At 41.4% G+C, this 24,294-nt stretch overlaps 1 protein-coding gene across 5 annotated transcripts in view; it reads left to right on the forward strand.

The window, feature by feature from the left end:
• The window catches only part of LOC145343177 (EGF-like repeat and discoidin I-like domain-containing protein 3), a 239,480-nt gene that overhangs the window by 81,434 nt on the left and 133,752 nt on the right, over positions 1-24,294 (forward strand). For 3 of the 5 annotated variants that reach the window (XM_080189170.1, XM_080189172.1, XM_080189173.1), the window contains one exon: positions 12,942-12,971. The exons of the other annotated variants lie outside the window; for them this stretch is intronic. In XM_080189170.1, coding sequence (XP_080045296.1) covers positions 12,942-12,971 — 30 coding nt within the window. The remainder of the gene's footprint in view (positions 1-12,941; positions 12,972-24,294) is intronic. 5 annotated transcript variants of the gene reach the window in all.

The following is a 24,294-nucleotide window of genomic DNA, read 5'->3' on the forward strand; positions in this document are numbered from 1 at the left end:
AGATATTACGGGGTCATGAATAATTATGTTACGGAGAGGACAATAGATAAAAGAAAATAGTGCACTGGTAGCGGGAATGTTAAGGGAACCAGGGGACAATGAACATCCATGGAGCTGCAGTCAGATGTTGGAGATGTGAATGAATGTAAATGAATATGTTGGGGGCCAGGAGGCATATTTACAAGGTAGTGGTGCTGTTAGAGGGATAAAAGCAACAGAGTTCAGACTAATTTCCTGGCTGTCCATGCACTCTGATATAGCCCCTCTCCTAAAAATTAGGATGAAGAAATGTGTTGGCCTTCTCATGTGGACCTACTTCTGAAACGTGGGCGTAATCTGTGCTGAGCATCGTACAGAAAAATTCCCAGCTCCTATTTAAAACAAAAACAGTGAAAATATTCCTGACTTATTCCTTCCCCTTAGGCTTTGCTGTCATCTGTAAGACCTTCCCAATGCAACCTCAGTCTCAGATCTTGTTTCTATCTGGAATAGAAACTCATTTGAAAATATTTCCTGACCCAGTCCTGGCTGCAATATAAATGTGTTTATAAATATTCCCACTCAGTCCTTGTCCCGCCTACAGCTGAAAACATTATTGATTAAAAATATTCTTCCTGTACCCCTGCCTATTGCATAATTAATAATGCTCACAGGCTCAATTTCATTAATGCCTACCGGGAACCATTTTGTATTCGCTCCTTTAATTTTATGAATAAATTGTGGTCCACTTATATATTTTGTGGAACTACATTTTATGAGAAAGGAATAATTTACAAATTTATATGGACCGCGTTCAATTAAGTAGCTGTTGCTTTAAGTAATTTGAAAATTCACCAGAATTATAGATTAAGTGTCCATCAAGCCCCATTTTTATTGATTTTTTTAAAAAAAATCAAATACATTGCATTTAATGTTTCTATTTAATATAAAATTTGTGCAGTATTACAGTAAATGGATTCTGCTTTCATGTTAAATACTTTTTCAGGGCATGGCTCAGTTCCTCTGACTTCCCATCAGGAAAGTGACAAGAGAGATACTAATATTGTGTCACACAGAACCTTTGTTCCTGTTGTCATGTTTTTGTCACACTCTTGTGTCAACTTTCATATTTGTAATGGGAACTGCCTGTTAACTTGTCAGGCTGTAGTTACAGTCTCTAGCCTGTAGTAGTGCTGCAATGCCTCAGTGTCACACCTATTTATTTCTATCCTATATCGTCAGGAAACTTCAACGCTCCAGCCAATTATTTTAAAAAAAAACAGAATTCTCAGAAGTCTGCCTTCAATTGCCAGTTTGAGTGAGTTACTAGGCTCCATCAGAGGACAGATAAGGTGAATTGTGTGGTTGCCTGTCTGGATCAGGCAAAATAAACCAGGCTGTGCAAGGACAGTTGGTCAAAAAATAAAAGCAAATTAATGCGGACGTTGGAATCTGAAACCAAAAAAGAAAATGATGGAAAATTTCAGCAGGTCTGGCAGCATCTGTAAGGAGCAAAAAGAGATGACATTTCAAGTCCAGGGGTGACCCAAGAGCTGACGTTTTGAGTCCAGAAGAGTCATCTGGACTCAAAACGTCAGCTCTTTTCTCTCCTTACAGATGCTGCTCGAAGGACAGTTGATCTCCTTCCATTGAGAACATGAGTTAATCAGCTTTAGTACCAAATGGCAGCTTTTTTTTTTACAAAAATCAGCTTTTCATCTGTAGATTTTCAATACAAATTCTCAAACTGCTTTTAACCATTTTCCCTCAATTACTATTTTAAAAAAACATAACTCCCACAGTAGTGTCTCGTTAATCATGACTGCTGTGAATTTTGTAAGTTAACAATGATTAATATAAAGTCAACGTATTACATAAATAAAAACTGAATTATATTTACAAGACGTGTATAACCCCCCTTCCTCTAACCCTGCTTCATCTGAAGGTGATGCTTAGTGTTGATTCCCCATGCACATAGAATCCCTACCGTGCAGAAGGAGGCCATTCGGCCTATTGAGTCTTCACTGACCACAATCCTATTCCCGTGACTCCACATATTTACCCTGTTAATCCCCTGACACTAGGGTCAAACGAAGGCCAATGACAATATTATTAGTGTGTGCATGCATACTTAAGATTTATATCGGCACAACAAAACACAACTCGCAGAATGTGGCTGCTCAGCCCCCGTCTCTACTGTTTTTGTGTTGCTGTTTCTCAGTGCATCTGTTCTTTTGTTCATTCGCCCCCTTTCTCTTTCACTTTTCTCCTCAGAGTTCTTTGTTCCTTTCTATGTTTCCTTTCTCTCCATTGTGTAGAAGCTAATGTGCATTCTACTATGGTGAGATGGGAAAAAGAGGTGGAAATAACTGAGAAATGCATTCGGACTGGAATTATCAGCAAAACCTGGTTTTCAGTAGCTCAGTTTCCATTACCTCCCCCAGTCATACCGTTCACCAATGCCCTTTCCCCACCACCACCCACCATACCCATGGCGGTCTTCTTGTCAAGCAAGACAGCCTCTCCTTTCTCTCACTTCACCCAGTATGACTTCAAGTACAGTATCATAAAAACATAAAAACAGGAGGCCATTTGAGCCTGCTGTGCCATTTGTTACAATTATCACTGATCATCCAACTAAATAGCCTAATCCTGCTTTTTCCCCATAATCTTTGATCTCATTCACCCCATATCCATTCACACGAACATGGATGGTTGAAAGTTTCCGTTTCAGGATTATAGGGATTGCTGGATGAAGCAACAGGTCATAGAGTCCCTACAGTGTAGAAGGAGGCCATTCGACCCATCGAGTCTGCACCAACCACACTCGCACCCAGGTGCTATCCTCATAATTCTACTTATTTACCCTACTAACCCCCGACACTGAGGGGCAATTTAGCGTGGCCAATCTACCTAACTGCATATCTCAGTGGGAGTGTGGGAGTAAACTGGAGCACCCGGAGAAAACCCACGCGGACGCAAGGAGAACGGTGTAAACTCGACACAGTGACCCAAGCTGGGAATCGAACCCAGGCCCATGGCACTGTGAGGCAGAAGTGCTAACCAGTGTGCTGCTCTAGGTCTGCCTGGTTTGCTTTCCATCATCTTTTCAGTTTTATGGCATAATAATAATGCAGCTGATGACTAATTATGCTGGTTAATCACTACCAATTAGTCTACAACAGATCCAGAGTGTGGGGAAAACCCACCAGTGACGAAATGCATTGGGAACCACAGAACCCAAGTCTTTTATTCCTCTCAAGAATGTTGCATTTTGCAGGAATGTAGCTGCTTTAAATCCTCCTCTCATCTGCCAGGTGACCGTGTGGCCCTTAAGTTCCTGTCAGCTGTGCAAGTACTCCTTCAGACAACCCACTGTGTGGATGGAAGCTTGCACAGAAGAATAATTATTATAAATCACGTCTATCTGGTGGCAACGGCTGTGCGAGTTCAGTCAGTGAGATCACTTGCATCATACCATGACTAGCCCTCTATGTAAATAGATATTTTTACCCATTGAGCAATTCTGACCTTATACAACAGGCGATAGATAATGAATTGGCAGCCCACTTTGTGTCTCTTCCATTTTTCCCAATGGAATGGATTTTTACTTTCATGATAATAAATTTCTCTGGGATGCTAAAACAGACTGTGTATTTGCCAACACTAGTTTCACACTAAGCACAAAGTCAAAATTAACCCCCGCACTCTTCTCTGTACAACACTGGATGGGAAAAGAATCAGGTTTACTGTCTTTTCAGTACTGCAAACCAGCATGCATTTGGCACCGCGACGGGGTAATCCATCAGATCCAGAGTTTCAGAATAATATTTTACAGCTGAAAAATAACCTAGAGAGCATTTTGAGTTGAAAAGGACTTCAAGCTGATTAAAGTTGTATTCAATTCAAGCATATGCATAGTCAACATGTGCTTTAGATTTAATTACAAATTCAATAAACTATTGCGTTGATCACTGCATTATAAATGTGGGTAAAAATGAAAATAGTTCTTTCCAAAAGGATCCGGAGGACAAATTTCCTCTGGGAGGTCTTGTAACTCCTAATTGCAAACTCCATTTACACATGTAAATGAGTTTTCTGTTGAATTATTATAAATGTTATTCCAGCAGTGAGGGAGACATCCTGCAAAAATCCATCCCCTGGTTGCAGTCATTGATCCTGTCACCTTGCTACCAATGGTCACAAAGCCTAAAGAGGCCCTTGTTTATCTGAGGTCAGTATGGAGAACATATCGATAGGCATGCCATTTTAGTCCTATCTTAGTCACCAAAGCACAATGCCCTCAACTTTCCCTCACTGCAGTATCCAAATAGTTATTGAACTAATACAGAATCTTCACTTTCTGAGGACAATTTTGACTTTGTGTAAAATAGGCAATATTGATTCGGCCTCCTGTTAAACACCACTCCTGATAATTGCTTTCATTGAATTCAAAATAATTTCTTGATTTGCCTTTTCCAAGCCATTTGCTACTTTAAACAACATGTCATAAGAAAAGCAAGGTACTGTGGACGCTGGAAATCTGAAATAAAATTAGAAAATGCTGGAAAAACTCAGCAGGACTAGCGTCACTGGAGGGGGAAAATAGAACTAGCGTTTCAAGTCGGCATGACTCCTCCTCAGAGCATTTTTTCTTTCTTCGCAGATGCTGAGTTTTTCCAGCATTTTATGTTTGTAGAGTATTTTGTAAGATCACTTCTTAAATGTTTTCCTCCCTGGCTGAAAATCCTAAATTTCTCCAGCTGCCATCAGGCTTTTGAATATCTTATATTAAGCTGACCTTTCTGTACACCCTAGCTATGATTGTAACACCACATTATGCTCTCTCTCCTTTTCGTCGCCCCTATGTACTCTATGAAGGGCATGTTTTGTCTATATAGCACGTAAGAAACAATACTTTTCACTGTATCCTAATACATGTGACAATAATAAATCAAATCCAAGTCTTTCCTGGTAACATATACCTCAAATTATTGCAATTATTAAATTTCTTGCAATGGTCAATTGTGTTGCCGATTGTCTCAGTGACTAGTACTGGAGACATCACTTGGGAGTGTCTGATCAGACCAGTGTATCATTTATTCTTACTGTCATGGAGCCATAGAGCATTTCAGCACAGAAAAGACTCTTCAGCCCATTGCCTCTGCCCATGTCAAAATCAACCAGCTAACTATTCTAATCCCATGTTCCAGCACTTGGCCCATAGCCTTTTAAGCATTAGCACCACAAGTGCGTATCTAAATACTTCTTAAGTGTTACGATGATCTCTGTCTCCACCACCCTTTCAGGCAATGAGTTCTAGGTGCGCAGCACCTTCTGGGTGAAAAAACGTTTCCTCACATCCCCTCTAAACCTCCTGCCCCTCACCTTAAATCTATGGCCCCTGGTCATTGATCCCTCCATCAAGGGGAAAGGTTTCTTCCTGTTTACTCTATTTCTGCCCCTCATAATTGTATACATCTCAGCCATGTCCCCCTCAGTCTTCTCTGTTCCAAGGAAAGCAATCCCAATCTATCCAATCTTTCTTCATAACTAAAATTCTCCAGCTCAGGCAACATCCTGGTAAATCTCCTCTGCGCTCTTTCCAATGCTGTCACACCCCTTCTATCGTGTGGATTCCAGGACCACACACTTTACTCTAGCTGCTGTCTAACCAACATTTCATACAGCTCCGGCATAACTATCCTGCTCTTAAATTCTATGCCTCAGCTAATAAAAGCAAATATACCATATCCTTTCTTAACCACTTGCGGTACGGTGACACAGTAGTTGGTACTGCTGTTTCAGAACGCCATGGATCCAGGTTCAATTCCCAGCTCAGGTCACTGTCTGTATGGAGTTTGCACATTCTTGCCGTGTCTACATGGGTTTCCTTTGGGTGCTCCAGTTTCCTCCCACAATCCAAAGATTGGACTGAAAGGTGGATTGGCCATACTAAGTTGACCCTAGTGTCAGGAGGGTTTGCAGGGTAAATGAGGGTTATGGGAATTGGGTCTAGGTGGGATTGTGGTCAGTACAGACTCAATGGGCCAAATGGCCTCCTTCTGTACTGTAGGGATTCTACGATTTAGTTTATTCACCTGCCCTGCTGCCATAAGCAGGTGTGTTCCTCTATGTATGACAAGAAAGCTTTGGGCACTTCCTTGCGCCTGGCTGAAGGTTTCTTACCCATGATATTCTGCTCCTGTCTGCTGACCAGTTAAAATGAGACTTATTTTTACATGCTGATTCATACAGTTTCAAAGCTGGCTTTATCTATGCAGATAATTTTGAAGAACAGGTCAACAGAGAATTAATTTAACAATAGAATCCTGGAATTTATAAATATGGGGACTGGATTAGACATTAATTTACAGCAGGAGAGGGGGCAGCAGTCTCGTTTGATTGGTTTCCCAGAGGCCCTGCCTAATTTGATGGCAAAATACAATTCACACGTTTTGTTTCTGTTTCCCCGCATCAACTCACCAGATTGAATGGCTGGCTGCTTGTTGCTTGAAACCAAGTCCTAGTTGAGAAATAGAGAAAAGTCGGAGGTGATCAGGGAGACTGTACTGGGGAGGAGAGGGAAGTGGAGTTCAGGGGATGGAGAAGATGAGGAAGGCTGCAGGCTAGGGTTGGGTGGAGAGAGACGAAAATCAAAAAGATACAGGGAGACAGGACAAACCAGTTGGATTTTGGAGCCAAACAGCTCCGGAAAGCTGGGATCAGAGGAAATTAGAGCGCAGGAACAGAGCAAACATGTCAGGTTGACAGAGGAGTTTGGAGACCCTGGGGAGCAGACCAATAGGGTCAGTGCAGACGTCCAATTGTCAGTGAAGCAGATAGATTGGATGCAGTAGGCAAGTGGAAAGGCTGCTAACTCCTAGATCCTGCTGACACCACTTTCCTTTAGCTGCTGAGATGTAGGAAAGTCAGTGGGCCAGGGTTAAATTTGAGATGCCGATTAAATATGAGGCACACAGCATTGCCTTATATAACTCACATTGCTTTCCCATAGGGAACAAAAGCCAGGAAGGTCTACTAAACCTAAGGTAAAACATTAGTTTTGGTCCCAGTTGAGGTATTGTATTCTATACCGGGCACTGCACTTTAGGAAGAATGTCAGCGCCTTGGGGAAGATGCAGGAGAGATTGACGAGAGAGGTACCAGGGATGAGGATTATAGTTATTTGACTATGCTGGAGATGCTTGGCTTGTTCTCCTTAGAGCAGAGAAGGCTAAAAGGGGCTTTGATAGGGATGTTTGGAATCATGAATATTTAGATAGAATAAATTCAGAGAAATTCTTCTCAGTGGCTCAAGGGTAGATAACAAGGTGATTGGGGAAAGAGGCGATGTAAGGAAAATGTATTTTATGCAATGAGTGCTTAAAGTTCGGAATGTGCTACTTAATAGGGTGGTGGTTATAGATTCAATCGTAGCTTTCAAGACAGAATTGGATAAATACTTGAGTAAAAATTGCAGAAGTATGGGGAATGAACTAGGGAAGAGGATTAACTCAGTTATGTTTCAGAAAGGCTGCTGCAGACTCGATGGGCCAAATAACCTCCTTGTGTGCTGTAGTGTTCTGATTCTACAATTTCAGGAAATGAATAGTAAGTTTGTGGCTTATGATATTCCTTCAAAATAATCAGGAATATGACTGTGGCACAGAACATGGTCATTACACAAGCACTCTAAATGCTAAGTAAAATCTCCATTTTTTTCCATATGCGCAAAGGTTACATTTGATTAAATTTAAATGGAGGTTTTGGAATTTCAATTTTAGATATACAGCTAGAAATTTCTGTTTTAATGTAAGAAAAATGTCCAAATTTGAAGTGACTTGGATATAACCAAGAGTTGTAGAAACTTCTTCTCACATTTCAGAATCATCAAATGATACGCACAGATCAAATCTGTGTGGGTTAGATTGATTGGCCATAATAAATTGCCCCTTAATGTCAGAGGGATGAGGAGAATACATATGTGGGGTTACGGGGATAGGACAGGACTTGGGTGGGATTGTTGCCAGTGCAGACTCAATGGCCTCCTTTTGCATGTAGATTCTATGAGAAGGAGGCCACTCAACCCATTGGGTGGGATTTTCTAGCCGTGCTCGCCCCAAAACCAGAAAATCCCACCAGAGGTCAACAGACCTTTTGCACGGTCTGCCCACCACCCCCACTACAATTCCCGTGGTGGGTGGGACGGGAAAATTCCCCCTGTTGTACTTGTGCCAGCTCTTTTTGTAAAAAAACATTCATTGGTGGGATATGGGTGTCACTAGCATATTTCCTATTCCTAAAGTTGAGTTCATTTTTCGTGAGACTCTTCTGTCCCTGATACAAAGGCAAACACTAACCGCTGTCCAATTCAAAAGTTCTTTATTCTTCTTATATATGCAAGCTGGCAAGCCTTTGCTATGTAACTTCCACTCAGTACTGGGAGTCAGGTAGCAAAGACACGCTGAACAATGGGACAGTCCTCCTTTATGTAGCTTTTACAATCCTTCAGATCACATGTGATCTGATACAATATAGCTAATCACAAGGCACCCTTTGTTCTAGTCAGGTTAACCATGTCTAAAGTAATAATATTGTTGTGTTGAAAGAAAGAGAACTGTTAAAGGGTAAATCTGTTAATCACAGATGTCTTAAGCTTGTCATTTTGAAATCAACTCAAAAGTTCTTAGTTGCATGCGACGTTAACCCCTTAATATCGCATTTCCTCCTTTTATCATTTCATGATAACTTTAACCTTTAGAGTTTGGGCTCTGTTATAGGCCAGGCATTGACAAACACATTGTAGCAAGAACAATAATAAGCAAGCCACCAGAATAATGAGTCCCAAATGCATTAGCATTCCTCCCCAGTCCCCAAAGAGGTTACCAAAGGGTCACCAGCCAGGGGGTTTGTAGTCCTTAAAGTTCTGCCCCTCGATTCTAATTTTGTCAGCCATCTTTTTAATATGCTCAGCTAAATCAGTGATATTATCAGAGGAGTCTGGAATGTATGTACAGCACTCAGAGCCTATGAAGGCGCAGGTGCCTCCGATAGCTGCCAACAAGTAATCTAAAGCCATTTGACTTTGGAGTGCCACCGTCCGTATAGCTATGACTTCAGCTGAAATTTCAGAGATAGCGGTGCTTACATCCTTTAATCCATCTGCAGTATCGTTAGCTATTTTCCCAAGAGTTGATGCCATATTGATCAGCTCTCGAGCCGCCTTTGCTGTCCCATAGGCAGGAAAGGCTATCATCCAAAATTATTCAGCCTCAGTTATGGCCCATTTAGATCTCAACAGGTATGTCTTGGGGTGGAGATGTAGGGAGCCATAATGTTGGACATAGGGGACCACATACGCTAGATAGCAAGATCCAGACCTGTCCCAGGGAAGTCAAGGATAGGCATTATCTCCACAGACAAAATAGGTGCCATTGTACGCTACCATGTCATTTAATAGAACTGGTTCAAGTTGGAATGGAGCCCCAATAGTAGTCCAAAATGACTTGGCTGTAGGGCAATGAACTTTAGGTCTCAGCTTTACCATATACTACTGGGACTGGTGACATTAAACTGCTGAATGCAGTAGCTATGGCCAAAGGATATGGTTCAGTTTCTTATCAGGCAGATGGATCCCCTTTGCTGATTGTTTACCGTAAAATGGAGTGGAGAGTCTGACCTATTATAGTTGGGCTGGTAATGTTTCTTAAAAGTCAATAGAGTGCACCCCCCACTCTAAACAGAAAACAATTCTGGTACTTTGATGGTTACCATTTCTGACCTTAGATTTTTGTTCTGAATCTATTGAATTGATTGAAATCAAATGTCCCAATTGTTGTGGTAGAAAAATCAATCCAAGCCTTTGGATTACTAATCCAGTAACATAGTCACTGTGACTCCATTTGGGACAACTATGCTGTACTCTCATTCATAAAAACATACAAACCAGGAGCAGTAATAGGCCATGTGGCTCCTCAAACCTACTCCACTATTCAATTATATCTTGGCTGATTTGACTGTAGTCTCAATGTCACTATATTGCCTACCCCCAATCCCCTTTGATTCCCTTGTTAATCAAGAATCTATCTACCTCTGGCTTAAAAATATTCTCTACCACTCTCAGGAGGAGAGCTCCCAGACTGACTACCTTGTGAGGGATAGAAATTCTGCTCATCTCTGTCCCCTTATTTTTAAACTGTATCCCTTAGTTTTGGTCTCACCCATAAAGGGAAACATTGGGAAGAATTTTCCGACCTCTTCAGGCCTGCTGCAGATCATGCCAATCCTGAAGAATAGCCTGCAGGCCTAAAAATCAGTTTCACCTCAGGAGCCAAACAGTTTGCAGTCATCTCTGTCCCTTTCCAGTGGTGCAAACTAGATTGTGCTCAGAAAGAGTGCAAAGCCAGTTAGCATATTTAAAGTAGCATTTACTTATGCATGGGCAATTTAACGTAAGATTCTCCCAGCTTCTGGGATCTTCCAAACTTCAGGCATGCCACGAGACCGGTGAGAATCACTACTGGTCTCCAACAGCGGAGATCAGGCGGGATGGCCACACTAGGGGGGCTTGAAAGCTATTGAAGCCCGGGTTAGTCAGGGACAGGGCTGGGTAATGCCCATCTGGTTGGGCACTGCCCATGTGCCAGGGGCAATGCCAAGGGGGTGGGGCCTGAGTGGGGCTATGACAGAGCAGGCTGTGAAGAGAGGGAGGTTGAGAGAGGGCTATGCAAGAAGGTCATGCAGGGGTGCAGTGCGGGGGGGGGTGCAGGGATGGAGCATTAAGGAGACTATGTTGGGGGTTATGATGGGGGTATCATGTCAGAGGTCATGAAGGGGGACCCATTGCGAGGACTTCATTGCCCTGATGCCGGTGATCCGTTTCAGGGAGGGGGTGAGGTAATAGATCGTTGATGAAGTCTGGGTGGGGGGGGCGCTCTCAATGTCCATGGCGGAGGGAGGGAAGGGATCTCCAAGCGCATCATGAGATCTGATGCACAATTTCAGCCAAATCTTCACTGGCCTCACTTAAGAGCATGGCCTACAACATGTGTATTTGCTAATTAAAGAGCGCGAGGAAGCCTTTAATCAGCGCCGGTGCCTCTATCAGAAAATGGTTTGGTGCCTTACTGATCCTGTCACCACTTTTCATCAGATAATTATGTAGAGCAAAGATAACTGGACTGGAAGTGACAGAATAGGCCCCTCTTCTTAAGTGTTTCCTTGGGGCAGACAATGACAGCATGCATAGTACTGGCGGTAGACATCATCACATTTTCCCATCATCTCTGCCATAGCCCCATTAATGTCAAACCATATTTACATATGAACATACAAACATACGAACTAAGAGCAGGAGGGAAGGCTATTCAGGCCTTTGAACCACTCTGTCACTCAATAAGATCATGGCTGATCTGATTGTGGCCTCAAGTCCACATTCTGCCTAACCCCGATCACCTTTGGTTCCCCTTGTTAGTCAAGAATCTATCTAGCTCTGCCATAAAAATATTCAACCTTGGCTCCACCACCCAGTGCGAAAGACAGTGCTTAAAACTCGCAGCTCCCTGAGAGGAAACATTTCTCCCCATCTCTATCTTGAATGGGAGATCACTTGTTTTTAAATATGTTCCCTAGTTTTTAAATATGTTCCTTTCAGATCCACCCTGTCAGATCTGCTCAGGATAAAATCATAGAATCGTAGAATCCCTTCAGGATGCCATTCAGCCCATCGAGTCTACCCTGACCACAAACCCACCCAGGACCTATTCCCATAACCGCACATATTTATCTTGCTAACCCACCTGACACTAGGGTAAATTTTGCATGGCCAATCAACCTAACCTAACAATGTTTAATGTCATGAAGATGCCGGTGTTGGACTGGGGTGACACAGTAAGAAATCTCACAACACCAGGTTGAAATCCAACAGGTTTATTTGGTAGCACGAGCTTTCAGGGTGCTGTTCCTTCACCAGGTAAGCGGAGAGTTGGGTTCACAAACAGGGCATATATAGGCAAGGCAATTGAGTCTTTGTCCATATATGCTCTGTTTGAGAGCCCAACTCCACTTACCTGATGAAGGAGCAGTGCTCTGAAAGCTTGTGCTACCAAACAAACCTGTTGGATTTTAACCTGGTGTTGTGAAATTTCTTACATGTTTCAGTAAGATCGCCTCTCATCTTTCAAATGTTCAATAGATAATAGCCCAACCTGTCCGACCTTCCCTCATAAGATAACACCACCCCTCCCCTACCCCTCCCCCATCCCTAGTATCAGTCAAGTAATCCTTCTCTGAACTGTTTCTAGCTCATTTATATCCTTCTTCAAATAAGGAGACCCAATCTATACACAATATTCCACATGTGGTTTTGCCCTCTACAATTTTAGCCAAACACTCCCACATTTATGTTCCATTCCCCTTGCAAGAAACAGCAACATCCTACTTGACTTCCTAATCTCTTATGTACTAACTTTTTGGGATTCATGTACCAGGGTACCCAGATCCCTCTATATCTCAATGCTTTGCAATACCTCCCCATTTAAATGATGTGCTGGTTTTCAATTCTCTGACAAAATGGACAAGTTCACATTTTCCTAAAACAAATCTTCTATCCAAATACCTGCAGCTGCAGTTAGAGCCATTTGAAATGAAATGCTAATAAACTGAGGGAAAACACCCTTGATTTTAGAAACAGAGCTTGCAAGTGTGCTGTAATAGTGGTATGGTTATTTAATATGTTCAGAACATTGACTGAAGATTGGTGTGTGCTGCTGTTAACATTGAACTTGTATTAGTACGACTAACTTTAAATATTTGCAATAGTGTTTGAATGTTTTTTAGATTGGAAGCAGCCACAGATGATGAAATGTTGCAAATATCAATGCATGAATATGTTAGCTGACAGCTGTACTGTGTTTTGATCATTTCTGTCCATTTACTGACTCTATATTTAATGCCAACAGCTGCAGATGGAGAGGAGTCGACAACAGCAGGTGGGCTATTGCTATATGCTGTGTGCACAGTGGTCATTTCTTTTGAATGTGCTATTACCTGTTACCTGACAATCTTGCATGTGCTGTTCTGCTCAAGTGTACTTTAATCCACTTTGATTAGAGCCAGTTAAATAGTCTTACCAATTAAAATACGCTTTCTGGCTATTAGTGGCCACTCACTTTAATCTCATCCTAAACTGCTGGTCACAGCCTGTGTTAAGATACAAATTAAGACATATTCACTTGGATAGCAAGCACATCCTTGGCACAGTTTGTTTTTAGAATGCTGTTACATGAGCCAATGATGAATAATTTTGTCAGGAAACTGATTGATAAATCTGGAGTACAAGTGTCTGTATTTACATGTGTCCCCATGTTGAACATGTTTGTGGCGCTCCTCCCCTTTGTTTTTTTCCATCATGCCACACAACCCCCAATCGCACCTCATCCATTCATGCTCCCCCCCGCAAAAATATTGCTTCTGCATTCTGAAATGGTTTGCTTCATTTAAGAACCTATACAGACTGATTCTTTCAAGTTGATCAAAGAAATACTTATTCCTTTGGTTGAGTCGTCCCTTGGGATACATTTAAGGAATTTGGGAGAGAAGTCTCCTCCATCGAGAGCTCAGCATCAAGTTCATTTGGGATAGATTCTAGCTTTGGTACATTGCCTCAGCCCATAAGCTTAGCCTAACACAGCAGACAGCTTTAAGGGGCATGAGTGCAAGCGGATAGGATTTTGCAAGTAGTGGTGCATTAGAAAGTTAGCAAGCAACTCTGCATCCATATGATTTTATTGATGTATGAATTCAGTAGATATATTTGAAATGTGAGTCCATCTTTCCTGTACTAATGAAGTTGGTAGATGGGGTGAAGTTATTAAAAGCGCACACTCAATAAAAGCCTTATAAATGGACATCTGCAAAAACATACCTACAAAAAAAAAGACGCTTATTGAGAGACGCAAGTAACTTATATTGTAAAAGATACAAGAGGCACTTTGAAACCATGGATACTCGCAGAACGATCAACTGCCGACAGCCTAATGCAAAGTAAGACCTTGAATACAGTCTGACAGCATATTTCAAATGTTCAAAGTGTGTGAGTGGTATTTGAGTGTGAAGCTCATAATGACCAATGAAGGATTCTTTTAATGACCTTGCTTGTTCAGGCCCTGTAATGTATTTTTCACCTGTGGATCATCCTAAAATATCAAATGAAAATCACTTGAAATACACTGTAGTTTTTTAAGCATCTGATAAGTGGAAAATATAGGATCAACTTTAACTGTGATGGAATGTGAGCAAGTTCTTTTTGGCACTAAACAAAAGAGATTTTAGAAATCAAAAAAAACAAAAAAACTGCCAGAGGATTACAAAGGCCATCTCTGTTGTGTGTTGTTTGTAAAAAAAAATGCTCTGTCTTAAAGACTCTGTAGTCTTTTGTAGATTAACTGTAAGTCTAGAAATATTAACACGTGTACAATAAAGGGTTCAAACAAGGAGCTATCTCCATGGAGGCCAACCCATGGCACTGCGGTTAGCACTGCTACCTCACAGCACCAGAGACCCAACTTCAATCCCTGGATTGGGTCATTGTCTATTTGGAGTCTGCACGTTCTCCCCATGTCTGAATGGGTTTCCTCCAAGTGCTCCAGTTTCCTCTCACAGCCTGAGAGACGTGCTGGTTAAGTGCATTGCCGTGCTAAATTCTCCCTCACTGTACCCAAACAGGCACTGGAGGGTGGTAACTAGGGGATTTTCACAGTAACTTCATTGCAGTGTTAATGTAAGCCTACTGGTGACTAATAAATAAACTTTAAACTTTATGCTTAGATCTATGTATGTCTCTGCTTAACACCACACTGACCCTGGGACTAGGTCTTGTACCTCCTTATATCACCGTGTGGGTCAAATTGTACTCAGTCCTACATTATCCCTATCTGTGTCAGACCATTATATAATACCACCCCCAGTCTTTATCCATATATTTGGAGTTATGCTAGTTTACTTTGTGTATTATTACATTGTTATCGCTCCCATACATTGACATTGTTATTACTATATTATCACTATTACTATGTAGTGACTACCCCATCTCCCCCTCTTCAAGTTTCCTTCTATTTCTTGGCATTGAACTGCACTTAGTTGGTTTGGTTGTTGCATTGATTGGTGGTTGCTGCTATTCTCAACTCGTCCTTGTGGGGTGGACAAACATTCTGCTTGTCTCCTTATCACTTCTTTCTCTTCTTCTATTGTGTGGGTCATTTCAAGATTCTCTGTGGCTGAGGAAGAGCATTTCTGTGAAGAGAATAAGATTTAGTGATATAGCTACGGCTGTTTTTCATTGTTGGCCATGGAAGGCTGCTATCAGGTTCCAGCATCTCTCATGGCTTTGGCATGTTGGCTGAAAGTTGCAGTTTGTGCACAGTGTTTGCAATCTTGACCTGCTGTACCATCATCGGGGCCAGAGGGTGAGGGTCCTCCAACTGCTGATCATTCTATTTTATGTCTTCCACTGGAGATCTTATGGTTACCTCTTGGGTGGTTGCCTGGTCTGACAACTGAGAGATTTTAGTAATAGAACATAGAACACTACAGCACAAACAGGCCCTTCGGCCCACAACTTGTGCCGATCATATCCCTACCTACCAGGCTGATCTATAACCCTCAATCCCATTAAATCCCATGTACTCATCCAGAAGTCTCTTAAAAGACCCCAACGAGTTCGCCTCCCCTACCACCGACGGCAGCCGATTCCACTCACTCACCACCCTCTGAGTGAAAACCTTACCCCGACATCTCCTCTGTACCTACTCCCCAGCACCTTAAACCTGTGTCCTCTTGTAGCAACCATTTCAGTGCTGGGAAATAGCCTCTGAGAATCCACCCTATCTATATCTCTCAACATCTTATAAACCTCTATCAGGTCACCTCTCATCCTTCGTCTCTCCAGGGAGAAAAGACCTAGCTCACTCAATCTATCCTCATAAGGCATGCCTCCCAATCCAGGCAGCATCCTTGTAAATCTCCTCTGCACCCTCTCAAAGCTTCCACATCCTTCTTGTAGTGAGGTGACCAGAACTGCGCACAGTACTCCAAGTGGGGTCTGACAAGGGTCTTATAAAGTTGCAGCATTGTCTCCCAACTCCTGAACTCAATCCCTCGATTAATGAAGGCCAGTACACCATACGCCTTCTTGACTACATCCTCTACCTGAGAGGCTGATTTAAGAGTCTGTGGACCTGGACGCCAAGGTCCTTCTGATCCTCTACACTGCTAAGAGTCCTACCCTTGATATTGTACTCCTTCATCCCATTGGACCTGCCAAAATGGATCACTACACATTTATCCGTGTTGAAGTCCATCTGCCACTTCTCTACCCAGTCTTGCATCCTATCTATGTCACGCTGCAACTTCTGACATCTCTGAGAATGAGAATGGGCAACTCTGCTTGGCAATTATTTTGGTAAGTTGAATTGTCTTTGTCCCCATGGAACTCTTGTGTAAGCTTGACAACTTCATCAAGACATCCATTTCTGTTCAATTCCTTGTCTGGTCACTGACTGCAGTTTTGGGAAAAAGATACAAAAGTCTAAGGTCATGTACCAACTGACTCAAGGGCACTTCTTCTCTGCTGCCATCAGACTTTTGAATGGACCCACCTGGTACTAAGTTGATCTTTCTCTACACCCTAGCTATGATTGTAACACTACATTCTGCACTCAAAAGAGAAAATGCTGGAAAATTTCAGCAGGCTTGGCAGCATCTGTAAGGAGAGAAAAGAGCTGACGTTGCGAGTCCAGATGACCCTTTGTCAAAGATTCCAGCATCCGCAGTAATTTACTTTTATCCACTGTTTAATTCACTACCATTTCTCTTCCAGGAATGCAGATTTCAGCATCCGCACTAATTTGCTTTTACGCTAAATTCTGCACTCTTGCCTTTCCTTCTGTATGAATGGTATGCTTTGTATAGCATGCAAGAAACAATTATTTTCATTGTGTGACAATAATAAATCAAATCAAAAAATCAAATCAAAATTCAGTTCATTCATGAGATCCTCAAGATGTTTTTTAGAATTCTCCTTTTCTGCTTTCAAAGTCTGGATTTACACTTCCACAGATCTCGTCCATCATCTTGTTCAGGTTAGATTGGAGTTCAACAATTTCATCAGTCTTGGTCATTAATTCTGCATTCAAGCAAGTGTACTGATTCCTCAGCAATTCCTTCTCCTATTCCAGACATTTCCCACAATGCTTAAGTTGTAATTGAAGATCGATCATTGTAGAATTTGCTTGTACAAATTCATTATATAAGCATTTTAAGTCCCCTTTCAAGTGTCCTACTTCTTGTGAGTGACACACCAATTCTCTCATCAATTCTCATTTTTCCATATGAAACTCCTCTTTCGTAAATGAAAGTTGGTCTTCTACACTGATCAGTTTTTCAGGAGAAGAGTATGATTACTCTGTGCCTAGGGACACAGGTAGTCTAACTGAGTGGGCAAGGGTCTGGCAGATAGACTACAATGTCAACGTGAGATCATCCATTTTGGTAGGAATAACAGCAAAATGGACTGTTATTTAAATTGTAAAAAAATTGCAGCATGCTGCTGTGCAGATGGACCTGGGTGTCCCTTGTGCATGAATCACAAAAAATTGGTTTGCAAGTGCTGCAGGTAATTAAGAAGGCAAATGGAATTTTATCCTTCATTGCTAGAAGGTTGGAATTTAAAAGCAGCGAGGTTATGTTGCAGCTGTATAAGATGCCAGAGGCCACACCAAGAGTACTCTGTGCAGTTTTGGTCTCCTTATTTGAGAAAGGGTGTACTATCACTGGAGGGGTACTGAGGAGATTCACTAGGTTGATTCCGGAGTTGAGAAGGTTGGCTTATGAGGAGAGACTGAGTAGACTGGGACTATACTCACTGAAATTCAGAACAATTACGGGAGATCTTATAGAAACATATAAGATTATGAAGGGGATAGATAAGATAGAAGCAGTGAAGTTGTTTCCACTGACAGGAGAAATTAGAACTAGGGGACATGGCCTCAAAATAAAGGGAAGCAGATTTAGGACTGAGTTGAGGAGGAATTTCTTCACACAAAGGGTTGTGAATCAGTTGAGGCTACCTCATTGAATGTTTTTAAGGCAAGGATAGGTAAATTTTTGAACAGTAAAGGAATTAAGGATTATGATGAGCAGACGAGTAAGTGGAGCTGAGTCGCCAATAAGATCAGCCATGATCTTATTGAATGGCGGTGCAGGCTCGAGGGACCAGATGGCCTATTCCTACAGTTCGGGAAGCTGAAAGAAAATTGATAAAAGCCCCAGGGCCACAGAAGAACCTGAAAAATATCAAGAACAAGTACAGCACGCAAAGCTGGAAATCATTGATACAATGAGAATTTCAGAATCAATGATTCATGTCCAAATATTGAAAACTTTGATGCTGAAGTAGCTTCTCTTGATGCAAATTAATCTAAGGTATTTTACTTAGTTCTTATGTTCCTTTGTGCCATCCTTTAAGCTCATGAGCTGTCAATTGTTTTTGAAGCACCTGACACTCTGCTAGGAGAACTTCTACCCTTGACTGCTATTCCATGTTCTTGATTTCCATTTCTTCATATATCTCTTTGGGATTGTCATGTTTTTCCAAGGTTCCTTTCAAATGTGCAACTGTTTCCTTTGGAGCTGCAGTCTCTTCCTTGTACCTCTTGGTATCGTCCCAGAATAAAGACATTTGTGAGTCTCCTCTGCCAACCAGTTCTTCATTTCTTTCAGAGTGGCATTAAATTCATTTGGTTACGCTTCATAATTTTCCAGAGGATCAAACTCTGGCCTGAGGGATCAGTGCAGTACGTGAATGTCCTTCTCCAGATTTTCCTTTTGTTTGTGAAGCTCTGTTCCTTATCTTGAGTTTTTTATACTTGATCAGATTTTCATTGAGTTTGTTTTGCTGTTCCACCATTTGGCGGTTTAAGGTTGGCTTTATTCTTTCATGTTGCTGAAGGGTTATGTACTGTTTTTGAATTGGATCTTGAAGGACCATTTGCTGTTCGTTCAACTGTTTATTTTCTTATTTAGCTCCTGTCTTCTCACTCTGCATTTCAGTGTGTATCCACAATGCTACAATCTTAGTCAGCCAACTATAAAAGATGCATAAAACAGTTGAGTGAAACTTCTAAACATCTTAAAATGAAGGGAGATCATTTGTAATCTAATGGAATGCAGAAGGGAATTATTGGCCTCTAAACTCATCCACGATAAAACATCTGGTAATTTATGTTTCCTCTCTCAATGTAATGTACTCTAGACTGAGTATAGCGATATGATGAAGTAGAATAGCAGACGTGCATACAAGCTGCTGTCTTAATGAAAATGTTGTTGGGAAAGAGAGAACTGGACCATAAGAAGACAGTTAGAGCGATGGAAGAGCATCTCAGGGCATCCTAGAGAGAATTATATAATTGTCGTAGAATCCCTACAGTACAAAAGGATGCCATTCTGCCCATCACATCTGTACTGACCATAATTCCACCTAGGCCCTATTCCCGCAACTCCACACATTTACCCTGCTAATCCCCCTGACACTAGGATCAATTTAACATGGCCAGTGAACCAAACCTGCACATCTTTGGATTGAATGCTCCCTTTCAGGTGATGGATCGGGAAGCTAATGGAATGGGACCTTGAAGAATACTGAGCTAGGATTTCTATTCATTGATTATGAATAAACAGAAAATGTAACCTATTTACCAAAAATAAATGATATAGATCTGATTTTGTATTAGCTCAGCACACACATTTTAAAAGAATACATTGCCTTCCTGAAAGTTTCAAGGATAGTGATTGAACAGTGTGGATTTAAATGCTAACTCATGAACATTGGGTGGCAGCCATTCAGAGGTTTCTGACTAATTGGAACACTTGAGGTGTAGAATACTATTAACAGCTGACTTAAATTTGAACAAGTATTTCCCCATTCAAATTATGGAATTTTGTGTATAATTTCTCAAAACACTACAAAATGGCTGTTTGAACATTGAGTTGTTTTGTTTGTGTAAATATATTTTAAATAATTGAAGCATATCAGTTATTGCAAAACACAAATTGTCATTTTGCAAGGAAATGCTCACAGTTTCATAGAAACCAACAATTTGATTCCAGAAAATTCAGCTTGCTGTTGAGAAAAATGTCTGAATTGTGCGTATAGGATGCATCAAATGATCAGTTCAAATTATGGTTTATTTTGTGATGTGCATATGGAGGGCTAAAATTATGATTTGAGCTCCATATGTTAAATATTGCTCCCACACAAAACTTACTGGTTGCACAACTATCGTAGAATCATTTAATCCCAACAAGGCAGAAGGAGGCCATTTGGCCCATCAAGCCTGTACCAACAACAATCCCATCTAGACCCTGTCCCCGTAACCCATGAATTTACCCTATTAATCCCCCTCACACTGAGGGGCAATTTAGCATGACTAATCCACCTAACCTGAACATCTTTGGACTGTGGGAGGAAACTGGAGCACCTGGAGAAAACCCACACAGAGATGAGGAGAATGTGCAAATTCCACACAGTCACCCAAGGCCAGATTTGAACCTGGGATCCCTGGCACTGTGAAGCAGCAGTGCTAGCCACTGTGCCACCGTGCCATCCAATAAGCAAATATTTTGTATACTTTTAATGAAAATGTAAAGGTTTGTGGCATTTAATAAACGTCTTCAATATGCATCAAGGCCAAGGTGTTTCAAAAAGGTATAATCACAAAATAATGGATCCCAATCCATAGGAAGAGATTGAATACTAAATCCAATAGTAAAATAAGAAAAGTCTTTGCTCAGTACATAGAATGAGGAACCTGCTGACATAGGGAAGAGTTGAGGTAAGTAGTTTAGATGCTTTCAAAAGGAAACTTGATGGGCGGAATTTTACCGGTTCACTCCGCCCATAAAGAATTGCATTGAGCGTGAACACCAGCAGAGATTAGTTGGGCTGAATGGTTTATTTCTATCTGTATATTCCATATAACATTCTGTAAGGCCTGATTGAAAAGGTGGGGTTAAACAAGGAAAGTAATATGGAGGGTTTAGGGAGGGAATTCCCAGTGCGATACCCAGGTGAATAGAGACCAATGGCCAATAGTGGGGGGATTGCAGAGTCAGAGGAACATCGATTTTTGCGTGGGTTATTGGGTGGATAATAGACAAAGATATGTAAAGAAGAGTAACCCGACTTGATTGAAACAAATAAGATCATGAGAGGTCTTGACAGGGTGGATGCGGAAAGAATGTTTCTTCCTGAGAGAGAACCTAGAGCCTGTTTCAAAATCAGGGATTGCCCCTTTAAGATGGAGATAAAGAAAAAGGGGGCGATTCTTCCAGCCCACTGCATTGTTCACTTGTTGCCCATGTTCTCAATGATCTATGTTAACTCCCAGTTGTGCAACGCCACCTCACTTTTAAAATTTCATCCTTGTTTTCAAATCATTCCGTGGCCTCATCCCTCTCTATCTGAGTAACTGCCCCTACAATCTTCCAAGATATCTCCAAATCTGGCCTCTTGAACGTACCTGATTTTGGCTATTTCACCAATGGTGGCTGCACCTCTAGCTGCTGAGGATCTAAGCATTGGAATGACCTCCCTGAACACTCTGCCTCTCTACCTCTCTTTCCTCCTTTAAGGCAAACTTTAAAAAGAACAAGCATTTGATCGTCTTTCCTGATGGCTGCTGCCTGCTAATATTTCTGTGAAGCACCTTTGGACCTTTAACCACCTTGAAGCCGATGTATAAATGCAGTTTGTTGCTGTTACATCAGCCTGTTATTTGTCCAGTCATGGCTGGTTGCCAGGTTTAATTATTTCCATTGAAATTCCTGCATCCTTCCATGAGACTTGTATTTGTGGTGCCTTCTCATGTCACACAATATCCAGAGGTATCAAACATGTTCCAAATTCAGAAACAGGGCTCAGCATAAGTCAAGATTTGCTCAATGCTCTTCCAGAATAAAAGTACACCAATGTTGCGCCTCCATTTCGTGCACTGAACCCTTGAGATCTGATTGTTGAAGACACTTCTGCAGATCTGATCAGGGAGGGAATTAATGCAAGTCAAGAATCACTGAGAGAGTGACGCCTGCATGTTGAAATAGGCAATTGATTTTCTTTGTTAATTCACAGGTTCTTCTAAGTTCATATTACCAATGACATGGTTATATTAAAACAAGTTCCATGTCCAAATACTGCAGTTAGGTCAAGGTTAGCCAATATGGATCTTGACTAAAATGTCTAGATTTCTGGTGGATGATGAGGAATGACAGAAAGGAATCGCTCAGTGAATGTGGTGAAAATGATTGGAGCAGTGTCCTCTGGTGATAGTGTGTATGAAAGTGGCTGATTCTGATTGTATACAAACATTGAAATTTCTAAACCTTAATGAATTGAAGAGAATTCATTAGCTGAAACAAATTTGCAAAGTCATGCATATTTAAAGTTTAGAGAGCATATATTTAACAGGGTTGCGTAAGGTTTTCAAACTTCTTTATGAAATGTTTTGTGCTGTATTAGAATTCTTCAAATTTATAATATTGGAATAAGGCAGAATCTTGTGGCAGTGACAGGGTCTTGGCTGCTGACTAGAGAGCTGGCGAGACCAGGGTGACCAGCTGTCCTGCAATTTGGCTTTTCATCCATTTCCAATGTTGAGCCTTTTATTTAGGCCAGCATCTAAGTATCCCTTGACTTTTTTGCCTGGAAATGGTCACCCTGGGCAAGACCCCATGTCATAATTTTTCATGAAGGCTTTGTCAGTGGTAGGCTTTTCCCTGGGATAAAAGACCCTGGGGCGGAAGTCCCACCGCTGACTAGTCAACAGCTCTTCTATACTCAGCACTGCCTCTGAGAGGGAAGTGGCTGCTGCTGGTACTATACCTGCCCTAGACCTTGGAACAAGGAGGCACCCAAGCACAGGTGAATGAAGGTGGGAAGCGCATCATGCGGTAGGGGTCACAGGGCGAGGGGTAGAGGGAAGTCGGCAGCAAAGGCACAGGGTGGCTCTCATTGGGCACCCCATCTTCCCAATGCTGAGTCCCAAAATCAGGTGCTGAATGCCTTTGAATGAGAGATCCTAGAAGGACCACACAGGCATACGTGCCAAGGTTTGCTTATGGTGCTTTCCTCAGGTCAAGTTCCCCAGCTGCTTAATACCAGCGGTAGCAGAATGGGGCCCTTACATGGACATTAATGGTCCATTTAAGGGTCTGAATTGTAGGTGGGTGGGAAGGCTGTGTGTGGGTCTTCTTGCCATGGAATTAATCAAGATGGAGGCAGAAAGGTAGTGACATCCCCACTCTCCTGTTAGATTAAATGACGCCCCCCCCCCACCACTACCAAACTTGCTATAGAGGAGGGCACAAGACTTTGTCTACATGAGTTTGCAATGTCTCCAATTTATTCAGATGATGTTGCCGAGACATGTTTGTTCTACTCTTACAATTTGTTCATTTCCATAAAAATTTATTTATAAATGTTCAAAATGCAGTTGTCATTTCATTCCAGTACATACACAAAATTATACTGAATTACTACTATTTTGTTTTCAGTGTGTCTAAATCTGCAGTCTGCAGCTTTTTTTTTATTCTGTCCTTTGAATTCTTAATGTAGTGCTATTGTTCCTCATAGTTGTAAAATTTTAATATGTTGATGGCAAATGCAGAAGCCCTGAACAACTAGGTTTCCCTTTTGGTTGCAGTTCAATTAAATATCTTATTGGTATGTACTTCATGCCTTTCCCAAGGGGAAAATAAGAGTTCTCATGGCTGTACAGGAATATGAGGGTCTTCTGTACTGCAAAATAAGAAATAGCCTTTCTGATTTATGACTGAATTAGTTCAATATTATTTGTAGGACAATGTTAATTCTGTGACATCACCTGTTTACAAAGAATATAGTATGCTGCCGTGAGAATAAATAATTTATAATTATTTTTAAGAAGTCTATAGGCTGTAATTCAATGTTCCTTTGGCTCCTGGAGGTCAAAATAGCAAATAACTGGGTCCAGCCCAAAGGATACAAGCCAAACATTTCCGCATTACTTTGGACCCTGTAAATGATTCCACAAGAGATTCACTAATTAATATATAGACACTTTTTAGTAAAGTGGTTCTTTCATGGTCATATTGCCTTGGGAGTTCAATGCACTTTTTAATGATTTGACCATTTTAGCAGGGCTTACTTTGTATTTATCTATTTCTGGTGGTGTACTTGAAAATACAGTCACTGATGAATTTCTTCTCCTTGTGGGCAGCATG

The sequence above is a fragment of the Carcharhinus amblyrhynchos genome, chromosome 5 (assembly GCF_965287045.1).
Source record: "Carcharhinus amblyrhynchos chromosome 5, sCarAmb.v2.hapA, whole genome shotgun sequence".
Taxonomy (NCBI): Eukaryota; Metazoa; Chordata; class Chondrichthyes; order Carcharhiniformes; family Carcharhinidae; genus Carcharhinus; species Carcharhinus amblyrhynchos.